Genomic DNA, 21,391 nt, shown 5'->3' with positions numbered 1-21,391 from the left:
CCAAATATGTGATATCAAAATTATTTTTTGCATCCAGTTCCTTTGTAACCACATCATAATATCCTATCAAATTTGTCAGACAAGACTTTCCCTTAACAAACCCATGCTGTGTCTGAATTATTGCTGCAGTCTTGTCTAGATGATCCTGCAATGCATCTTTAACTAGTGACTCCATTATTTTACCCGGAACAGAAGTTAAACTAACTGGTCTGTGATTACTCGTGTCACCCTTTGATCCCCCTTTGAGAATTGGGGATACATTTGCACATATCCAGTCTGTGGGAACCTCCCCTGAGTCCAATGATACTCTCATAATTTTGGCTAAGGGTTTGCCTAGTTGCTTTGCCATCTCCTTTAATATAACTGGATAGATCCCATCCACCCCAGGTGCCTTTCTTATGTTTAACTTAAACAATTTCTCCTCCACTTTGCTCTCAGTTATTACCAAATCATTATGTATCCTGCTACAATTTGATAACCTTCTGCCATTTTCAAACCTTAATAATTCCTCATGTGTGAATGTAGATGCAAAATACTCATTCAGTTTGTTTGCTATCTGAGCAGGATCATCAACAGTCGAACCATCGATGTCACGCGGACCAATCAGATTCATCCCCTTCCTTTTAGAGTTTATATAAGTAAAGAAATCTTTGCTGTTTTTCTTCGCATCTTTTGCCAAGGATTTCTCGTAATCTGCCTTCGCCTGCCTAACCTCTTTTGTGACCTGATTACAGACTAGCTTATATCTGCCATAGGCTTCTGAGTCGCTTGATAATTTATATGCATCCCATGCATTTTTCTTCTCTGTTATGAGTCTCATTAGTTCATTAGATAACGATTTAGGCCTAAACCTTGAACAATATTTCTTAATAGGTATGAAACTTTTAGTAGCTTTCACGATTAATTCCTTGAATGCTTCCCACCTAGAATTTACTGTTGGTAACATTATCAGTTGATCCCACTGTACAGAATTTAAAAACTGTCGCAGACCACTGTACTCACCTTTATGGAAGCAAAAACCCTTTCCTTTACCCCTGATGGTAATTATATCTTTAAGTTTAGTTATTTAGTTTTTAGGAGCATTAGCAACTAAGGCCATATTGCTCCGGGATATGCGGTGGTCATTCCCTGACCTTTCCGCATTCTCCGTATTTGGTGGTGACGGGCTCGAACCCCAGTCTAATCAAGAAGTGTGTGATATCTTTAAGTAAATCCCACATCAGTACACTGTGATCACTGCCACCTAGTGGTTCCTTTATCTGAAAATTCTTAATACACGAATGATCACTGCTGATAACCAGATCAAGAGTATTACTTTCTCTGGTTGCTTCTCGAACATGCTGCTGCAGAAAACAATCATCCAATAAATCCACAAAAGTCTGACTAGTGTGTGAGTGACCAACCCACAAGTTGCAGTCAATATCTGGGAAGTTAAAATCCCCCATTATAAGACATTCCAATTTACTAGCCCACTCTATTTCTCTGTAAAAATTTTTCATTGTACTCATTCTAGTCATTAGGCCTATAACACACTCCTACTCTTATTGTTGTGTTGTGTCTTATGTAAGGAGGCCCCCTAAACATCAGTATATTTTTGCCATAGTTCTCTATGATGATATACAAAACTCTGTACAATGGACAATTCAAAAATTAACTAAAATTCATAAAACAATTTAAAAAATTAATTAAAAATCAATTAAATTTAATTGATTTTTCAAAGTTAAACATAAATTTGAAAACCAATTCTCCTTCCTGGAGCTGACAATACTTATTGACCGTGTGCCGTGATCACAGGAATGGAAATTCCTCTGATGCTGTAAATACATTTATAAATGTATTATAAATTATTTACAATACACTGAAAGAACAGAATTCATGGGATACCTGGTTCCTGGACAATGAGACACTGTCACTCCTCTCACTAGTAGATGAACCCACCGCTTGACACATATACAGGTACACTGCATTCACGTAGACAGCAATTCGATGTCAGTATGGATAAACATAGTGAGTTAACAAAGAGGGATGATAGTGGATGCCCGACGCATGGATCACTCTATCGTGGAATGGTACAGAAATTGCACTATCCCCATTGGATAGTATCAAGAGTGTATTGGGAATACACCATTTCCAAAATAACATCTCGTGGACAACGCATTGGGCAGAGAAAGGTGGTGGATGAATATGGCTGTCAACATCTGTCTTGCATTGTTTCAGCCAACCAGAGAGCGACAGTAGCACAAATCACCATCGACATCAATGAGGGAGGTGCCAGTAACATCTCCCCAAGACCACCAGGCAATAATTAGCTGCAATACGTTATGGGGGTCACTGACCCACCAGAGTCCCATTGCTAATACCATGACACAGAACTCTACGTCTGAACTGGGTGAAAGAACATCAGCACTGGACCTTGGATGACTGAACATGGGACTCCTGGTCCAATGAATCCTGTTTCCAGTTACAGGAGGGTGTGTATTTAACGGAAACTGCATGAAACTATGCACCCATCATGTCAACAAGGAACTGTTCAGGCAGGTGGATGGTCGGTAATGGTCTGGGGCATGTTCAACTGGCACATGTTGGGACCTCTGATACGTCTAGTCGCATCTCTGAATGGTCCAGGTTACATGTCCATCTTTGCAGACAATCTGCATCCCTTCACTGTGCTCCCACAGGGCTATAGACTCTTCCAGTAGGACAATGTGCCTCCCCACAGAGCCGTGGTGACTAGAACTTGGTTCGAAGAACATCCGCAGATTTTACCACCATAGAATGGCCTCCCTGTTTACCAGACATGAACCCTGTGGGACATCTTTCGGATGCTGTGGAAAGGTTTGTTCAAGCTTTGGTTCCTCACCAGGAATATTACGAGATTATGGATGTGGTGCAGCAAGCATGGATGGAAATACCTGTGGAATGCTTTTGTGAACTAGTGGACTCAATGCCTTGCCTGTGACTGCCCTGATGAGGGCGAAAGGTGGGCCTACCCTTTACTAGGTAGGTATCCAATTATTTCTGTCTACGCAGTGTACATTATTATAATTATTATAAATTCTTTTTTTTTTATAAATGGATTACAAATTATTATTATAAATGTATATATTATGTATATTACACAAATTTACTGATACATTTCCAAATTTCATTCTGAATGGTTTCACAATTGTCATCAAAATAAAAATAAGAAAAACAAAATAAAGTCATCATTGAAAAGGAAAAAATAAATACAAATGAAAACCTTAAGACATTTTTATTGTTATGTAATACCCCAGTACCTTCTTAATGCATAAGCACACAGGGCACTTCCCCAGGGGTCCCACGATTCTAGGGGCCCGTGGTGAATTTATCACCAACCAACTGATTAATGTTGGTTATCAATTTGAATTTACTCTTAAAATAATTGAAAAAAAGGGGCTAGAAAAAAGTTAAGTCATGGAAAAGAGCCTTCAAGATATACCATCATTATTTTATTACAAATTGTTAATGTTCCAACTTCCAAACAGCAATACAGTCTGTAAAAAAAATTTTAAATAATTATATTTTTTAAAGATTAAATGAAGCGTACTTATATGAGTGGAGCACAGACGAGGAAACGAGCTGAAGAAGAGAAGCAGAAAATGAACAAACTTCCAAAGTTAACATCTTGGCTTAGCCCAGGTGCAACGGCAGCTACTAGTACTGATCCTCTAAATACAGCATTACCATCCACTTCTGCATCCGATGATCCAGCTCTAGACATATCTTTATCTGCTCCTGACGCTAACATTCCAGAAGAAGAAATAAACAGATCTGTAACAGCAAAGGAGTGTCCCCAGTCTGTGATTCAGGTCACAGATTCCAGACTATGGGACATTAAGAATGCTAATACAGTGGATTACTGGATTCGTAGTGGGCCGACATCATGTCAGAATCATGATTGCAACCTTTCAAACTCAAGCCGAGTGTATGACGGAGCCAGAGGAGAGAGAACTCAGACAAGGTATTTATCAAAGAATGTATTCAAACATGAACTGCGGAATGGCAAATGCGTAAAACACAAATGGTTACTCTATTCACCATCCCAAGGTTGTTTGTACTGCTTTGCATGTCACCTATTGTATAATAAAGAATCTCCCTTTGCTACATCAGGATTTAATGATTGAAAACACAGTAATCTTATTGAAGAACATGAAAATAGAGAAGAACATCACAAGTGCATGATGACATATTCGATTTGGCATAAAGAAACTGGATGTATAGATTCTTTATTAATCAAATATCATCACTCAGAACAGAAGTACTGGCATAGTGTTGACACGTATGATTTCTGTCATTCACTTTCTTGCCTCCAGAGATTTGCCATTTCGTGGAGAGAATGAAACTATTGTGATCGACAAAAAATGGAAACTTTTTAGGTATTCTAGAGCTGTTGAGTGAATTTGACCCTTTTTTTGGAAGAGCATCTCAAACTGTATGGAAATACTGGAAAGGGGAACCCATCATATCTGTTGGCAAACATTTGTGAGGAATTTATTGATTTAGTAGTGCCATTTTGGGAGAAATAAAAGCGTCAAAGTACTATTCAATAAGTGTGGATTCCACTCCAGACATCTCACACATTGGTCGATTGACGTTTACTGTCTGGTACATTCGAGGATGTGAGCCTGTGGAGTGTTTCCTCAAGTTCATCCCCATCTTTTCTCATGGAGCAAAGAATCTAACAGACATTGTTATAAATTTTGTGAATGAGAACAATCTGCTATCAAACTGCTGTCGTTAATCGTACGCCAATGCCTCAAATATGTCTGGACACTATACTGGATTGCAAGCACGGATCCGTCAATTGAATGAATTGGCCATCTCTGTCCCCTGTGCTGTACACAGTCTGAACTTGGTGGGAGTAAAAGCGGCAGAGTGTTGTCTACAGTTTGTCTCCTTCTTTGACTTTGTTCGGCATTTGTATTCCTTTTTCTCGGCTTCTACACATTGATGGAACGTTCTGTCATCATCTTTAGGAAAAGATCATGTTGGGGTCAAGTATCTATCTGACGCAAGATGGTCATCACATTTTGATGCTGTCCATAATTTGCATGAAGGTTTCGAAAAAATTAAAGATGCACTGGATTCTTTATCAGCTGATGCTAACCAGGAAGTGAATATAAGGCAAGAGGCAGAAGGATTAAGTGAGAGAATTGGGAACAACATGGAAATGATCTTTCTGACAATTTTTTGGAATGGCATTCTCAAAAGATTTAAAAAACAAGTAAGTTCCTGCAGTCTAAAGATGTGGACATACTTGTTGCCAAGAATGTCCACATCTTGGCAACAAGTATGTCCACATCTTTAGACTGCAGACATACTTGTTGCCAAGGCTCTGCTTGAGTCTCTGAAAACTTATCTTCAGGAAATTAGAGACAAAATTAGTGAATATGAACTGAAGGCCAGGAGTAGATGTCCAGATTTGGATTATAGAGATGTGAAGAAAAAGAAACGAAAGCAAAATGTACGTCTCAGTAGATATGATAGATCAGGAGAAGAGATACTTATAAACAAAAGTGGAAAAATTCAAGGTGGAAACATTCCTCCCTGTTCTGGATTCTTTGAACTCTGATCTATCAAAACGTGCAGAAGCATATTCATGGATTGGAAATCTGTTTTCCTTCTTTGGTCAATTAAGAACAATTGGTTCTGATGAGCTAAACAAAAAGTGTGAGCATCTGACTAATGTGTATGACAAAGACCTTGATTATGGTGACCTTCTAAATGAATGCAAGCATCTCAAGCACTACACAGTTCTCGATGGAAAATGTGAGACTCTCTCTGCGTTGTACAGCAAACTAATTTTGGGCAATTTGAAATCTGTGTTTCCAAATGTTGAAATTGCACTCAGAGTGTTCATGTGCATGATTCTTTAAAAGTTTCAAAATTGAAACTTATAAAGAATCATCTTCGCAGCACAATGAGGCAGCAGCATTTGAATTGGCTTTCACTCATGTGCAGGGAAAACGATATCCTGAAGAATATTCACTTAAATCCAATTATAAAACAATTCTCGACAACAAATTTTGCAAACATCTGTGTTGATTAATAATAAAAATTCATTAATTCGTCATTTTCATCATACTGTACAGTTTATCAATTAATTATCATTTATATGTTAAAATGTTTGTGTTTTACAAGGCTAATAATGTTCAAAAGTTTCTGCTGATTAATCCTCACTTCACATCATGTTTTTTTTATATTTAAACATTGATTTTGTTGAAAGTAGCAATAAATCTAAAGGTTTAATTTTACTGACTGTTTACATTTTTATTCCTTTGAATGAGTGGGTGGGGTAGCAGTGCACTGCATTACCCAGGGCCTACAATGCTGTTAAGACAGCCTTGGCATACCTCCCAATGAAATTTTATCAAGTGATAGTGGCAATGTCAAGTGTCTTTTCTTACCTTGTATTATCAAAATACTCATCATACAACCTAGGGAACAGGGAGTCATACTCAGCTGTAAAAATTCATACATCTACATTCACACATGAGGAATTCTTTATGGAAGGGAATACAATAAGTTGATCAAACTGTAATAGTGAGCTAAATGATGTTGTGATAACTGAGGAACGTGGAAGAGAAATTGTTGAAGCTAAACATGAAAAATGCCCCTGGGGTGGATGAAATCTCTCCAATTATATTAAGAGAATCAGCAAAAGAGGTAAGGAAACCGTTAACCATAATTATGAGAGCATCCCTGGATTCAAGGGAGGTCCCCACAAAACAGAGATTAGCATTAGCATTAGTAGAGACATATGATGCAAGAAAGCAAGCTTATGCAGCATCAGCAAAAAAAACACTTCTTCCATTTCACCCCTCCGTTCGTTCGAAATACCTGTCCAGCTGAGACTTAAATTTATTTAGGCTATCAACTTCCACAACAAGGGATGGAAGTCTGTTCCACCAACAACTACCCGCTGGCTAAAGACAAAGATGTTTGCTAATGTATCCCCAATTCACAAAGGGATCAAAAGGTGAAATGAGTAATTACAGACCTGTTCCAGAAAAAATAATGGGGGTCAGTGATTAAAGAAGTATTGTAGGACCATTTAGACAGAATACAATTATATTGCAGTTCCAGCATGAATTTGTTAGGGAATTATCTGACTAATCTAGTGTGGCATTAAAGGCAAGTTACTGCTATGGATAAAGGGATGGTTGAGTGGGAGAATACAGAGACTGGTTATTAATGGACACTGCTCTTCATGGACTAATTTTATCAGTGAACTCCCACAGGGTCCAGTGCTGGGCCCATTGTTCTTCTATATTTATTAATGATACTGATGAAGTATAACAGGCTTAATGTCTAAGTTTGCAGATGATACAAAGTTTGGCAGGATGGTTAATGACAGTAATCAAGGTAAGCTACTACAACAAGATCTAGACAAATTAAGCAGATGGGGTAAGAAGTGGCAACTGAAGTTTAAAATTAACCAATGCAAGATACTTTGTATGGGGAGCAGTAATGCAGCAACTGGTGACTATGCACCTGCAAAGTGATCCAACTGAAGTATTTACTGCTTTGAATGGATTGAGCAAGCTCAATGCTGATGGAATCTCTTGCTCAGATTACATGCATGAATGCATGAGGGGACATAGATTCAAATTGAGAAAGGATGGCTGCAGCATATATGTAAACTTCCATCTGTTGTTGTGGAAGTTGGTAGTTTGAATAAATTCAAGGAAGAACTGTAAAATTACTGGATGGGATGAACAGGTGATGTGGGAAGGGTTTTTTTTTTTTTTTTTTGCTGATACTTTAAAGCTTGCTTTCTTGCATAATTTGAAGGAAATAACTTAAGAGTGTTTGGTTTTTTTCACGATTCTGAATGAGGAAAAAATGGGCAGCCAATATTAAAAATTATAACATAAAAGTTACTATTTACAACCGGACTGAAAGTTCGAATGAAGTAAAGCACAGTACTATAAAAAAATGCGTGGAAAAGGTAATAACTGATAATGATGTTCTTATTTATTTAGATGAAATCAAAGATAAAGGGTGTCAAAATGTGTTGTATAATAGCAGCAGAAAAAGAACTAACTTATGTGATGTAAGAATTTGGCTAGAAGAAAATGAAGTAGCAAAAGCATTTCAAGGGGAAAATATGTAGGAAAAGTGAAAAATTACATCAATATACTTATTTAGTTGGCTAATTCTGATAAGGAATTTAAAAAATATTTTTACTCTCTAAGAAAAAACAAGAATGGCATTTAAAAAAAATACAATACAATTCTTTATTCAGCAGAATATTCACAATTTCTTCAAGATAATGCAACAGGATAGGGAGTGGGTGCATCTGATAAATTTATAGTTATTAACATTTAACACAACTTAAATTTATTGTATATAAAATCATATTCAAGTTCTATTTGATTTTGAACCCTCTGTATTCCATTTTGTTTTAAAAATAAATTATATATATATATTTTTTTTTAATTTATTATTAATTATATACATTTAAATATATTTTCTTTTCATCATATTAATTTCCTAATACCATTCAAATTAATATATGTTGCTGAATTGGAAATGAACTTGCTTGTTTCTATGAACTATGATTTGAATATATTTACTCACTAATTCAGCAACCCTACCCATCTACAGCAAAGTTTTATTATGTATACTTTAATAATTAGGAATGCCTTTTTCTGTGCTGTACTTTATTGCTTATTGGGATTTAATATTATTCATTGTTTGGCTAATAGATGCTTATAAAGTACCTTGAGTTTTAAATGAGCAGTATAGTCACCTCTTTTAGTGATGCTATTCAATTTAAAATGATATTAGCAACTTCAGTCAACTAATGGATATCACTTTACACTCTTAAGTGAATATAAGCCCAAGCTCTGTTCACTAGAAAGACAGGACTTGTTGTTGTTGTATTTGGGTTTTCTGGCACAAGGGCCTCTTGGCCATATTGTGCCTGTTCGATATTTGCTTATCACAAATTTCTCATGTTATTGTGATCATAGGCTATTATAGAGATTTATCTGTTTCAAATAAGCAAACAGTTCCTCCAAATTTGCGTCATTGCCAAGAATCTGCAATAAGGTTATCGGTTCCTTCAAATGGGATAGGGAGGTAAAAGCTTGATTTTTTGGTAGTTGAAAGTTGGGGACATTCAATGAGAATATGATTTATTGTCAACTGCGACTGGCACAACAAACACTGAGGAGGGTTCTCTCCCATAAGCAAATACAGATGAGTTGGATGTGAATGTCCGATGTGGAGCCTTGCTAGAATTACTTCTTATCGCCTGCTTTTCCTGATAATAGATGTCCACAGTTTTGGCTCTTTTTTTTTATCTGCAGAAGTTTATTATTTATTTGAGCTTTCCAGAGGTCAGACCATTGCTTCCTACATGATGTTTCAATGATGGATTTGTAGTCGGTGTAGGGCACTGTTTGTTGCCTGGAAGTGCTTGAGTCAGGGTGTTTAGCCACGGTGTCTGCTTGTTCATTACCTGGAATGCCTACATGACCAGGTATCCAGCAGAAGGTAACCTTCTGGTTGGTTTTTTGACAGTAAAACAACTTGGACTGTATCTCTTTAAGAATCGGATGAGAGGGCGACATGGTAGTTTGAATGGCAGTGATTGCGCTTAAGGAGTCTGTGTATATCAGAGATTGCTTTATACAGCTGTTGTGTATTCTGTCTAGAGCTAGTTTAATTGCAAATAAATCTGCAGTATAGATAATGCATTCCATAGGAAGAGATGCAGCAACTGAGAAGGCGGAAGAAACTGCTGCAGCACCAACGGCTGCATCTGTTTTGGAGCCATCAGTATAGATAGGTACTTTATCTGAGTTTTCCAATGAATGAGTTTTATGGAGCTGTTGATAGTTTATATTTGCCAGAGAAGATTTTCCCCATCTTAAAAAGAAATTGTCACAGAGAGGTGAGAATTCAGTCCAGGGAGTTTCAGGAGTAGCAAGGTCTTGGAATATGTTGTGAAATTTAATATCCCAACTGATCATGAGTTCTTGCAGTCGAATCCCTGCGGGACGGTTTTCATTAGGCTTATTGTGATATAATTCAGCATATTGGGGATCAAACAGGTACTGCCAGCTGGGGTGGGATGGAATGCTTTTAATTTTTGCTGCATAATTACACAATAAGGATTTTCTCCTGAGATGCAAAGGGGGTTCATTTGCCTCAATATACAGGCTGTGGACCGGAGATGTTCTGAAGGCTCCCACAGCTATCCTAAGAGCACTGTGCTGTATGGTGTTCAGACGTAATAGTGAACTTTTCCTAGCGGAGTCATAGACAGGTGATCCATAATCTAAGCGTGATGTTATTAAAGCTCTATACAGATGAAGGAGAGAGCTTCTGTCAGCACCCGAGGACTTAGCAGAGACTGCTCTCAGGATGTTCAGTTTTTTAAGACATGTAGTTCGAAGGAAAGCAATATGGGAAGCAAAATTAAGTTTGTTATCTAAATATAACCCCAACAGACGAAAACTGTTAGTGACAGGAATCAGGTTGTTTTTTAAAAATATTTCTGGATCCGGGTGAAGTTTGCGTTTTTTACAAAAATGAATTGCACTAGATTTCTTTTCTGATAGGGAATAGCCATTCTGCAATGCCCATGATTCAATTTTAGCAATGGAAATTTGAAGTTGTCTTTCAATGGTGTTCATGGTTTGGGATTGACACGAAACAACGAGGTCATCAGCGAACATATACGATTCTACTGTATTAGGTACATCCTGTGTCATGTTTGTAATTCTTATTGAAAATAACGTCGGACTAAGAATGGACCCCTGAGGAACACCCTCCTCTTGTTCAAATGATTTGGATAAATTGTTCATGTATCTGACCTGAAATGTTCTGTGGCATAGGAAGTTTTGTATAAAGTGGGGTAAATGACCTCTCAAGCCAAAGGAATGAAGATCTTGAAGTACACTGTATCGCCAGGGGTTATCAAAGGCTTTCTCAATATCGAGATTGATCATGACCACATGTTGTCCACTTATGAAGGCATTTCGAGTGTTTGCTTCTGCTTTTTATCATTACATATAACGTGGATCGATTCTTTCGAAACCCGTACTGATTGCTATTTAGCAAGTTGTTAGTTTCCAGGAACCACGTTAGCCGCCTGTGAACCATTTTTTCCAGGACTTTGCTTAAGCAGCTGGTCAGTGAAATCGGCCTCTAATTATGTGGAAAGCTGCGATCCATTCCTGGCTTTGGAAAGGCTAGTATAATTGATTGACGCCAAGAGTTTGGGTAAGTATTTTCTAGAAATATTCGATTGTAATATTTTAACAATGCCCTTTTTGTTCTGTTGTTTAGTTGGCTTATCATGACGTAGTAGATCCCATCTGGATCAGCAGCACTACTGTAAGTTTTATTGAGCGCCCCTAAAAGTTCTGTTAATGTAAATGGCTGGTTGTACGGGTGTGAAATTCTAGTGGAGAAATTGATCTTATGCTGCTCTGATGATTTTTTAATTTTCTGAAAGATTGGGTTGTAGGTGGATATGCCTGATATGCTGGCAAATGATTCGGCTAAGGCATTTGCAATTTCTGCCGGAGAGGACAACTCCTTTCCTTTCCAGTTTAATATTGAAGCCGGGGACTGGACATATTTGCCATCAATTGTTTGTATTTTCTTCCAGATGAGTCTGATATCTATGTCCTTGTTTACACTAGAGGAAAAGCTAATCCATGCTTCTCTTTTTGCTTTCCTTCTTATTTGGCGGAACTTAGCTTTCATTCTTTTAAAACTAATTAGGTTACTGGTTGTGGGGAATTTGCGGAACAAATTCCAAGCCCTATTTTTTTCCTGTTTAGCGTATGTACAATCCGGATTCCACCAGTAATTATTGTGTTTACGTTTCCCAGGCAAGGACTTTGGTATTGTAGAGTTGGCAGATTGTAATATTTGATTAGTTATATGTTGTGTGACATAATCTATGGGCTGAAGTTGAATTATTTCATCATCTAACTGAACATTTGAAGCATATTCATTCCAGTGTGCCCTACGAAATTTCCATTTGGAGCGACCCGGCAAAGGGGAGTTTACCCGTGTTTACAGCTTGCAGAGAATTGGTAGATGATCACTATTTAGTGAATTTTCAAGAACAGACCACTCCGTATTAGTACATATGGAGGGAGAGCAGATTGAAAAGTCTATTGCACTCATGGATCCTGTAGAAAAATGTATATAGGTAGGCTCACCAGTATTCAAAAGAGTAAATTAACACACACATCGAGAATATTTTCTATTTGTTTACCTCTTTTGTCGATTGTTGGAGATCCCCACAGCGAATGATGAGCATTGAAGTCTCCGAGCAAATAGAAAGGAGGTGGTAGCTGGTCTATTAGATTTTCTAGATTTTCTGAGGAGATTGAGGAATTATTACAATAGATGCTATTGTAATAGTCATGCCAATTTCTGCATGCATTGCCACTACCTCAAAAGGAGTCTGAAGAGCAACAGGTTTAGATGGAATATTATTTCTAACAAGAACCGCCACGCCTCCATGGGCCGGCAAGTCGATACTCCTATCTCTTCTGAACATGGCATAATTTTTAATGGTAGGACACACTTGTGAATTTAAATAGGTTTCTTGTAGGGATATACATGCTGGTTCATAGCGGTTTACGAGATCATGCAAGTCATCTTTTGCATTATGAAAGTCTCTACAATTCCACTGAAGAATTCTTTCCATTATGCGTTCTTGTTAGTTGTTTTTTCTTCTGACAGTTTTTTGGTTGTAGCTTGTTTATACTTCTCTATTTTCACTTTGTCTTTCTTAGGAAAGAAAGGGTGTGTTGTGTCCATTTCATCAGTTGCGTGGAGTTCTAAAATTCCATCATCTGAATTTTTCTGATGATCAATATCCATTTCCGTTGAAATCCGTGGATGCACCATTGGGGTTTCTGTAGCTTTTGGTTTCAATGTTGACACATCGGCTGGAATGGAGATTGGAGTATTGCTGGCTTGTTCAGTTGTTTGTTGTGAAGGACACTGTTTGGGAGAAGTGAGTATGGATCGTGCCCAATTCGTGATAGATGTATTAGGAGGAACTGTAACGTCTGTTTGGATACTTACTGATTGCACCTGTTTGGCAGCTGTGGCATACGCACACTTTGGCTCCATTTTGATTATTTCTCTTCTCCCCTCTGAATAAGTAACTTTGTTCTCCACTTTACATTTCTGTATTTTTTTCCCTTGCTTCCATAGTTCGCATATTTTGGAGAAAGCTGGGTGATTACCTTTACAATTTGGGCAATGAGGAGTTGTAGCATTGCAATCGGATTGGTTGTGGTCCTTCGATCCGCAGTTAGGACATATTGCCTCACCTCTACATGCAGTCTGAGAGTGTCCATATTTTTGGCACTTATAGCACCTGATTGGGTTTGGGATGTAGAGTCGGACACGGCAATGGAGATAGCCTGCTTTGACAGATGTTGGTAAGATGGGAGAGCTAAAAGTGAGGATTATGCTCCTTGTTGGAATGAGAGTACCATCTTTACGAGTCATGATTCTCCTGGCTTGGATGACTCTTTGTTCTCGTAGCTCTTTGACTATTTCCTCCTCTGATACGGTTAATAAGTCCCATTCTGCAATTACTCCCTTGGAGGAATTTAAGGTGGCATGGGGAGTGACTTTTATTGGATGTCTGCCGAAAGTTGTCGGATTTAATAACTTTGCAGAATGCTGGGATTTTGTGGTCTCTACCAGAAGATCCCCAGACTGGAGTCGCCTTACTGATTTTGGTGAACCTGCAACAGCCTCTAAGCATTTTTGCACAAGGAATGGGGACAATTTACTCAAAGGCTGGTCTGATGTAGAGTGCAGTATGAGAAATGCTGGTATCTCCTCTTGAGGATTTGTTTTCAACCTCTTGGGTTGGGAAAAGTCATCATCGGTGTGTTTTGTCGCTAGTTTTGGGCTCGGAGGCTCTAAAGGTGGGAATGTATTGTTATCCATCTTTGCTCCTTTCAGCCCCGGGAGAGTGGATTTCTTCTCCCAGATTACCGGCCCCACCACGGGGAGGCAGGAGCAGTGCGGTTAGAGTGACCAAGCGGTATAAAGTTAGTATATTAGTTTAAATGGAAAAAAGAAAGGTGATTTGCCTGTCTGAAACTTAGTTACAGATCATAAGTCTAAGTTTACTATTATTTAATGAAAACGTAAGAAAACTTTTATAACTGAACAAAAACTGCAGCTTCGAGAAAAATGCTCTAGAAATCACTGAGAATCGCTTGATCACTATAATGCGTGGCACCCGGGGCCGACAGGACTGCTCCAATGAGAAAAACAGAACACAGTGATGCATATTGTTTTCAATATTATTTCAATGCCTCCACTGAAATACAACTCCACAACCTTTACTATAATGCATGTTAATCTGAATTTTAATTTAATTTTCTGTTTAGAATTAAAATTTCAAACTTTTGGCCTGATGATAGGGTCCCACGAGGTTCTAGCAATATAAAATAACTAGTTATAGTACTAGATGTGGAGTATTATATGCAAGACAACTGTATAAAAATAAACCAAACTGTTTCGCATAGAAAAAAAACTATATATATATTTATATTTAAGTTAGATTTAGTTACTATAACCTACAAGGAAGCATTCAGAAGAATGCCAAAATGTAAGGATCTCATTTAAAGAAATTTAAAGTGTGTGTAACCCGACCAACCAATAAGTTGATGATTAGGATCTATGCTTATGATTGTATTGCTAACAAACAGTTGTTCCTCCCTGTCAGTGGAATGGTATAAGGACTCTTATCTTGTAAAACTACATTTTTAGTCAATTTTTGTTGAAATAAAAATTTTTGAACCAATTCTTAAAACTGTTTAACCAAAAGTCTGTCCCATCGCATATGGTACTTTTGAAACTAAGGTCTACTATCCTACTGCTGTAGAAAAAAATTTTCAAAAGGCTGTAGCTAGTTTGTTAACAAAGCATTTCCAGAACAATGTTTATTAATATTTTTTCACTGTTTTGGTCTACAAACACACCCTCCAATTTAATACATTTATTTCAGGGACATCCTGTATATGAATTCTGCCAGTAGCAATGATTAGGTCACATCTTGAATACCTAAATACACTTTTGAAAATCTAATTTTTTATTTAAAATCCATTATTGCCATCAAATAAAATAAAAGCAATACAGCCAGGCAAGAGGCATTTACATAATTTATGTTGATAATAGTGACAGTAGCGTAGCTACCCTTTTTCGGGCCCGGAGGCAAAGAACATGTTGGGGCCCCTACTTAATGAAAATTGCAAAAAGAGGAGACAACCAAAGGTTCCGAACCCCTAAAGGGCCTGGAAGCAATTGCCTTGCCTGCCTACATGGTAGCTACGACACTGAATAGTGATAATTATAAAATAGATTAATGTGTCTTTAACAAAGGAATAAAATAAAAACATAAGCTCAATTGAAACTGGAGATAAAAAGTCTACAAAAGTTAAAAGTTTGATATGAATTTTATGAAGGAAGTAGAACCATTGGAAAGGTGCAAAGACGAGCAGAAAGGTTAGTTGGGGGAGAAAAAAGGGTATTCTTATCAAGAATTGACTGGAGTTTTGTAAATTGCAGCATATGAAAACTAAGTCTCTGCATGGTGGCTTAATTGATGTGTTTACAACTATAAAAGGTAGGTTAAAAGGTAAATTTAAATAAATTACATGCTGATTATAACTTTACTCTCTTTCAGATGACACATATTTAAATGGAAAAGAATGATTGTAGGACAGATTGTATGGAAATTTGCTTTGGCCAGAGAATAATTGATTGCTGAAATAAGCCTCCTCCTAGTGTTGAAGAAATCTATAATTTGAATAAATATAAAGAAGGAATGGACAAATGAATAGAAGTAATATGAAATGAAATGTGTTTTTTTTTTTTTTTTAATATGTCTGATGCTGTATCCTTACAGCATATTGCCAATACTAATACTAAATACTAAAATATTATTAGTCAACATTTTGTGAAACAGTTTTACTTGAACACTCAAAAACTAATGTGGATAAAAATAAAAGATTAAGAGTGAAATGCTGCAATCCAGATGGCTGTCATGTGTACATAAACAGGATACCAACATGAGAAAAAGTTTGGAATATCAGTACTATTTAAACTCTTATATTGGTCACAACATCAAACAAAACAAGCAAAATGCATTTGCATGCATTGACACACTTACAGGATCAAGCATAAAACCATTAACACTATTTCCCAGTGCAAGAACTACCATTGTAGCACTACCATAGAGTGCATAACCTGCTGCTACAATATTATGGCCACACTGTAAAGCATCTTTCACTGTTGGAGGTCCTTCTGATACCTATATTAAATAAAAAATTAAATATGAATTTTTGACAAAGTCCCTGCCTGTTAAGCAAACTAACCTGAGTTCTAGTCTGTATGTGATCTCAAATGACTTTCACATTCTTTATTAGAATTATATTTAAATATAAAAATTAAAACAATAAATAAATAAAAAAAATCAAAATCTCTAATAAAAATAACTTGTTCAGGTTCTCAATGTGCTCAGTTGTCCCCCTTCCAAATAAACATTTGCTGCTGCAGTTAGTCATTAACATAAAAAAAAAAAAAAAAAAAAAACTAATTACAGATAGAAGAATAAAGTTCAAAGTGCTATTTACACTCCCCAGTGAAGCTAATACTCACTAGAACCAATTTATTCTCAAAAAAGCTAAAATGCAAAACTGCCAATAAACAAAAAAAAAAAAAAAAAATTTAACATTTATAATTTGTCATTTGAGAAAATATATGAACTCAAATTATTATTCTTAGGTTCTCCATTATGAAAAAATAATAAACAAAATATTGGTATCAATGCAAAAATAAATGGGAGAAAAAAGAAGTGTTTCAACTCAGAGGTGCTGGCTGTCTATTTTTTAATGCTAAAGTGTCCACAATTTCTTAGAATAGAGAGAAATACATTATAGTTACTAGTATACTGGTCAGTTAGTTAATTTCAAATTCAGTAGAATGTAAACAAATATTATGACAAAGCATTGAGAATGACCCATAGAAAAATTAATCTACTTTCCATATAATGAAATGTACCTACAAAGGTACACCTGAATGTAACAGGGGCGGCTAGTTGGTAGACACTGCGGAACTGCAGCACTCCCAGTTTTTTTAAAATCTAAATATAAGTCAACAGAATTATATGAAATTTTGTGAAGAACAATGCAACACAATAAATATTATTATGAACAGGTATATGCTATTTCATTCTCCACTTTACTCTCATTTGAATAATAAGCGAAATTGTTTGCAACTTTGAAGTTTATCGTAGGTGGAACTATGCGTTACACAGTTCCACATTTTGGCCCCAGTGGTTGAGGCAATGCCTAGTTGGCTGGTTGCCAATACACATTTTTTGGAGGTGATAAAACGAGTCAAAGGAACTGTGGAGCGAGCAGTGCCGATTTGAACAGTGCACCAAACTTGAATAAAAAAGTTATTAATCTATTTTCAACAAATAAATACCAAAGAATGGATTTTATTTTTAAATAAAATTTTGAGATTACCCAAGTCAGTTAATGGTAAGTATCCAGTTAATGTTTTGTAGTATTTTTAACTTGCTTATTATTATTACCATCTATGTCTACATGTTTTATAACCAAGACAATTTAATATAACTTTAAGAAGCAGCACCCCCATACATCAGAGTCACGAGCCACCACTGAAATGTAGTAGTAGTAATTGCAAATGATACAAGAAAGTGAGCTTATTATAGCATCAACCGAAAAAACAAAACCCTACATAGTTCACCCATTCAAGAATTTGAATGGGTGAACTCCAAGAATTTATCTAGTTTTTCTTTGAATTTATTAGCATTAGCAGAGATATATAATGCAAGAAAGCAAGTTTATACAACAGTCAAAAAGAAAACCTCCCCATTTCACCCATCCATTCACTCCAAAAGAGTGTCTAGTTCATCCTTGAATTTAGAAGAACTCTTTATTGCATGCACAAGATACATGCCATATACAACATCCTTCACAGCTACAAGTCAGGAGTTTATTTAAGCCAGTGGTTTTCAACCTTTTTTTTAATAACGGCACCCCTAAGTAATTTATTTTATTTTGTGGCACCCCCTAGGTAATTTATTTTATTTTGTGGCACCCCTACTCAATTTTCTTCCTGTTAGATCTGACTGTGTGTGTGTGTGTGTGTGTGCGTGCGTGTGTGCGCGCGCACACATGTATATATAATATTAAAAAAATGTTATATGATAGTTATTACAATATTATGGCTATAAACAAATTACAATTCATAATACAAATTATATATATATATACTGTATAACTTTATTCTTTATATAGAGGTACTAAATAAACATCAATTATAGATCACCACAAAATTAAAAAGATACCGTACACCTTTTTATAATGAAATAAATATATAAATTTTAAAAAATAAGTTTAAGTAACTTAAACCCAAATTACATGGCACCCCTGGAATGGTGCTGAGGCACCCCAGTTAAAAACCACTGATTTAAGCTATCAACTTTCACAATAACTGACAGAAGTTGTTTCCAGCAATCAACCACCTGCTGGCTACATGCAAATTTCCACACATCTATTTATCACTGTTTTTCCTCAATTTGAATTTATGCCTCTTAGGCCTTATACACCTCAATCAGATCACCTCACACATGCTTAGTCTTCAGACACTGCAATTATCAGAACTTAAACCTTCCTTGGTAAGAGACACCCTCTGCTCCCTTCACTAATCTCATTGCCCTTCTCTGTATTCATTCCAGCAGCTATACATGTTCCCTAAAATGAGGCATCTAGACCGTTAGCATTTTTAGCATTAGCATTAGTAGAGGCACACGATGCAAGAAAGCAAGCTTATACAGCATCAGAAAAAATAAAATAAAATTCCCATTTCACTGATCCATTCATTCCAAATGTTTGTTTAGTTCTGCCTTGAATTTATTTAAGCTAACAACTTCCACACATCTATGCTACAACTGTCTTTTCTCAGTTTGAATCTATGCCCTCAGGTTTCCAATCTGATCAAGAGGAAGAATCCCATCAGCATTAAGCCTGCTCAATCCATTTAAGGCCTTATACACCTCAATCAGATTGCCTTGCTTCCTAGTCCTCAGAAGCTGCAATTTGCAGAACTTAAGCCTTTCTTCATAAGAGCACCCCTTTGTTCTCTTCACCAGTCTTGTTGCCCTTCTCTGTACTCGCTCTACAAACTCTACATCCTTCCTAAAATGAGGCTTCCAGACCTGTATGCAGTACTCAAGGTGTGGCCTGACAATTGCCTTATATAAGGGGATTATCATCTCTTATCCCTGCTCACAAAATTCCTGTATATCATTGACAAGACCACATGACCTACTCTGGCAGCCTGTAAAGGAAACTTCATATCTGACTGCACAATTACCCCAAGGTCTCTTTCATTCTCCACTACCTTGAGTGTAATACCACATAGTTGGTACTTTCCTCTGGGGTTACTGCTACCCACATGCAGTACTTTGCATTTGCCAATGTGAAACTTAATTTGCCACTTCTCATCCCATCTACCCAACTTTTCCAGATCCTGTTGCAGCAGTATTCTGTCATAACTGTTATTAACAACCATGCCAACCTTTGTATCATCTGCAAACTTTGACATTAAGCTTGATATACCTTCATCAATATCATTGATAAATATACAAAACAACAATGGGCCCAACACTGAAACCCAGAGGGACACCACTAATAACATTAGTCCACATAGAGCAGTACCCATTGACTACCACTCTCTGTCTTCTCCCAATCAACCATCATTTTATCCATTGTAGCAACTTGTCCTTAATGCCATACTGCTCCAATTTGTACAGTAGTCTTCCATGTGCAACAGTATCAAAAGCTTTCCTGAAATCCAAGTATATAATATTAAAATTATTTTTTGCATCCAGTTCCTTTGTGACAACATCATAGTATGCATTCAAATTCGTCAGACAAAACTTCCCCTTAACAAACCCATGCTGTGTCTGAATTATTGCTGCAGTTTTGTTTAAATGATTCTGCAATGCTTCTTTAACCAGTGACTCCATTACTTTCCCTGGAACAGAAGTCAAACTAACAGGTCTGAAATTACTTGTGTCACCCTTTGATCCCCTATTGTGAATTGGAAATACATTTGCACATCTCCAGTCCATGGGGAAATTCTCCTGAGTCCAAGGATCTCTTATAATTATAGCTAAGGGTTTGCTTACTTCCTTTGCTGCCTTCTTTAATATAACTGGATAGATCCCATCCACCCCAGTTACCTTTCTTATGTTTAACTTCAACAATTTCTCCTCCACTTTTCTCTCAGTTATTATAAAATCATTCAACTCCCCATCAGAATAACTCTTCATGTGTGAATGTAGAGGCAAAATACTCATTTAGTTTGGCAGCTATCTGAGAATGATCATCTACAGTCAAACCACTGATATCAAGTGAACCAATCTGATTTATCTCCTTCCTTTTAGAGTTTATATAAGTAAATAAGTCTTTGCTGTTTTTCTTTGCATCCTTTGCCAAAGATTTTTCATAATCTGCTGTCACTTACCTAACTTCCTTTGTGACTTGATTACAGACTAGCTTGTATCTACCATAGGCTTCTGTGTCGCCTGACAATCTATGTGCATCCTATTGCATTTTTCTTCTCTGCCACGAGTCGCATTAGTTCATCTGACATCCATTTGGGCCTGAACCTAGAGCAGTATTTCTTAGTTGAAACAAAAAGCCTAGTAGCTTCCAAGATTATTTGCTTCAATGCTTCCCATTTAGATTTTGCTGTTGGTAACATCATCAGTTGGTCCCACTGTATAGAACCTAAAAAATCTCTGAGACCACTGTAGTCACCTTTACGAAAGCAGAAACCCTTCCCTTTAACCCTGATGGTAGTTACATCTTTAAGTAAATCCCACACTGTGATCACTGATACTTAGTGGTTCCTTTATCTATAAATTCTTAGTGCATGAATAATCACTGCTGATAATCAGGTCAAGAGTATCATTCCCTGTGCTTGCCTCTCTAACATGCTGCTATAAAAACAATCATCCAATAAATCCACAAAAGCCTTGCTAGTATGCCAGTGACCAACCCACAAGTTCCAGTCTATATCTGGGAAATTAAAATCCCACATTATAAGACACTCTGATTTACTAACCCACTCTATCTCTCTGTATAATTGTTCATTGTACTCATCAGAGTCATTAGGCCTATAACAAACTCCTACCCTCATTTTTGCTTTCCCAGTGCTTATGTCCAAACTGACTGAACATTACACTTTCCATCTATGTCAACTGGATGCACTTCCTTAGATTTTATGTGTTTCTTAACTAACAGCATAACCTATCCTG

The 21,391-nt window shown here is 36.8% G+C and overlaps 1 protein-coding gene across 1 annotated transcript in view; it reads right to left on the bottom strand.

Moving 5' to 3' along the window:
* The window catches only part of LOC150089358 (fructose-1,6-bisphosphatase 1-like), a 178,077-nt gene that overhangs the window by 56,741 nt on the left and 99,945 nt on the right, over positions 1-21,391 (bottom strand). Inside the window, exon 4 of the mRNA XM_090368539.1 lies at positions 16,205-16,345. Coding sequence (XP_090224665.1) covers positions 16,205-16,345 — 141 coding nt within the window. The remainder of the gene's footprint in view (positions 1-16,204; positions 16,346-21,391) is intronic.

The sequence above is a fragment of the Mastigoproctus giganteus genome, chromosome 2, assembly GCF_048544385.1.
Source record: "Mastigoproctus giganteus isolate SK-2022 chromosome 2, ASM4854438v1, whole genome shotgun sequence".
Lineage (NCBI taxonomy): Eukaryota > Metazoa > Arthropoda > Arachnida > Uropygi > Thelyphonidae > Mastigoproctus > Mastigoproctus giganteus.
Note: the sequence above shows the minus strand (reverse complement) of the source record. Positions and strands in the feature narration are given on the sequence as shown.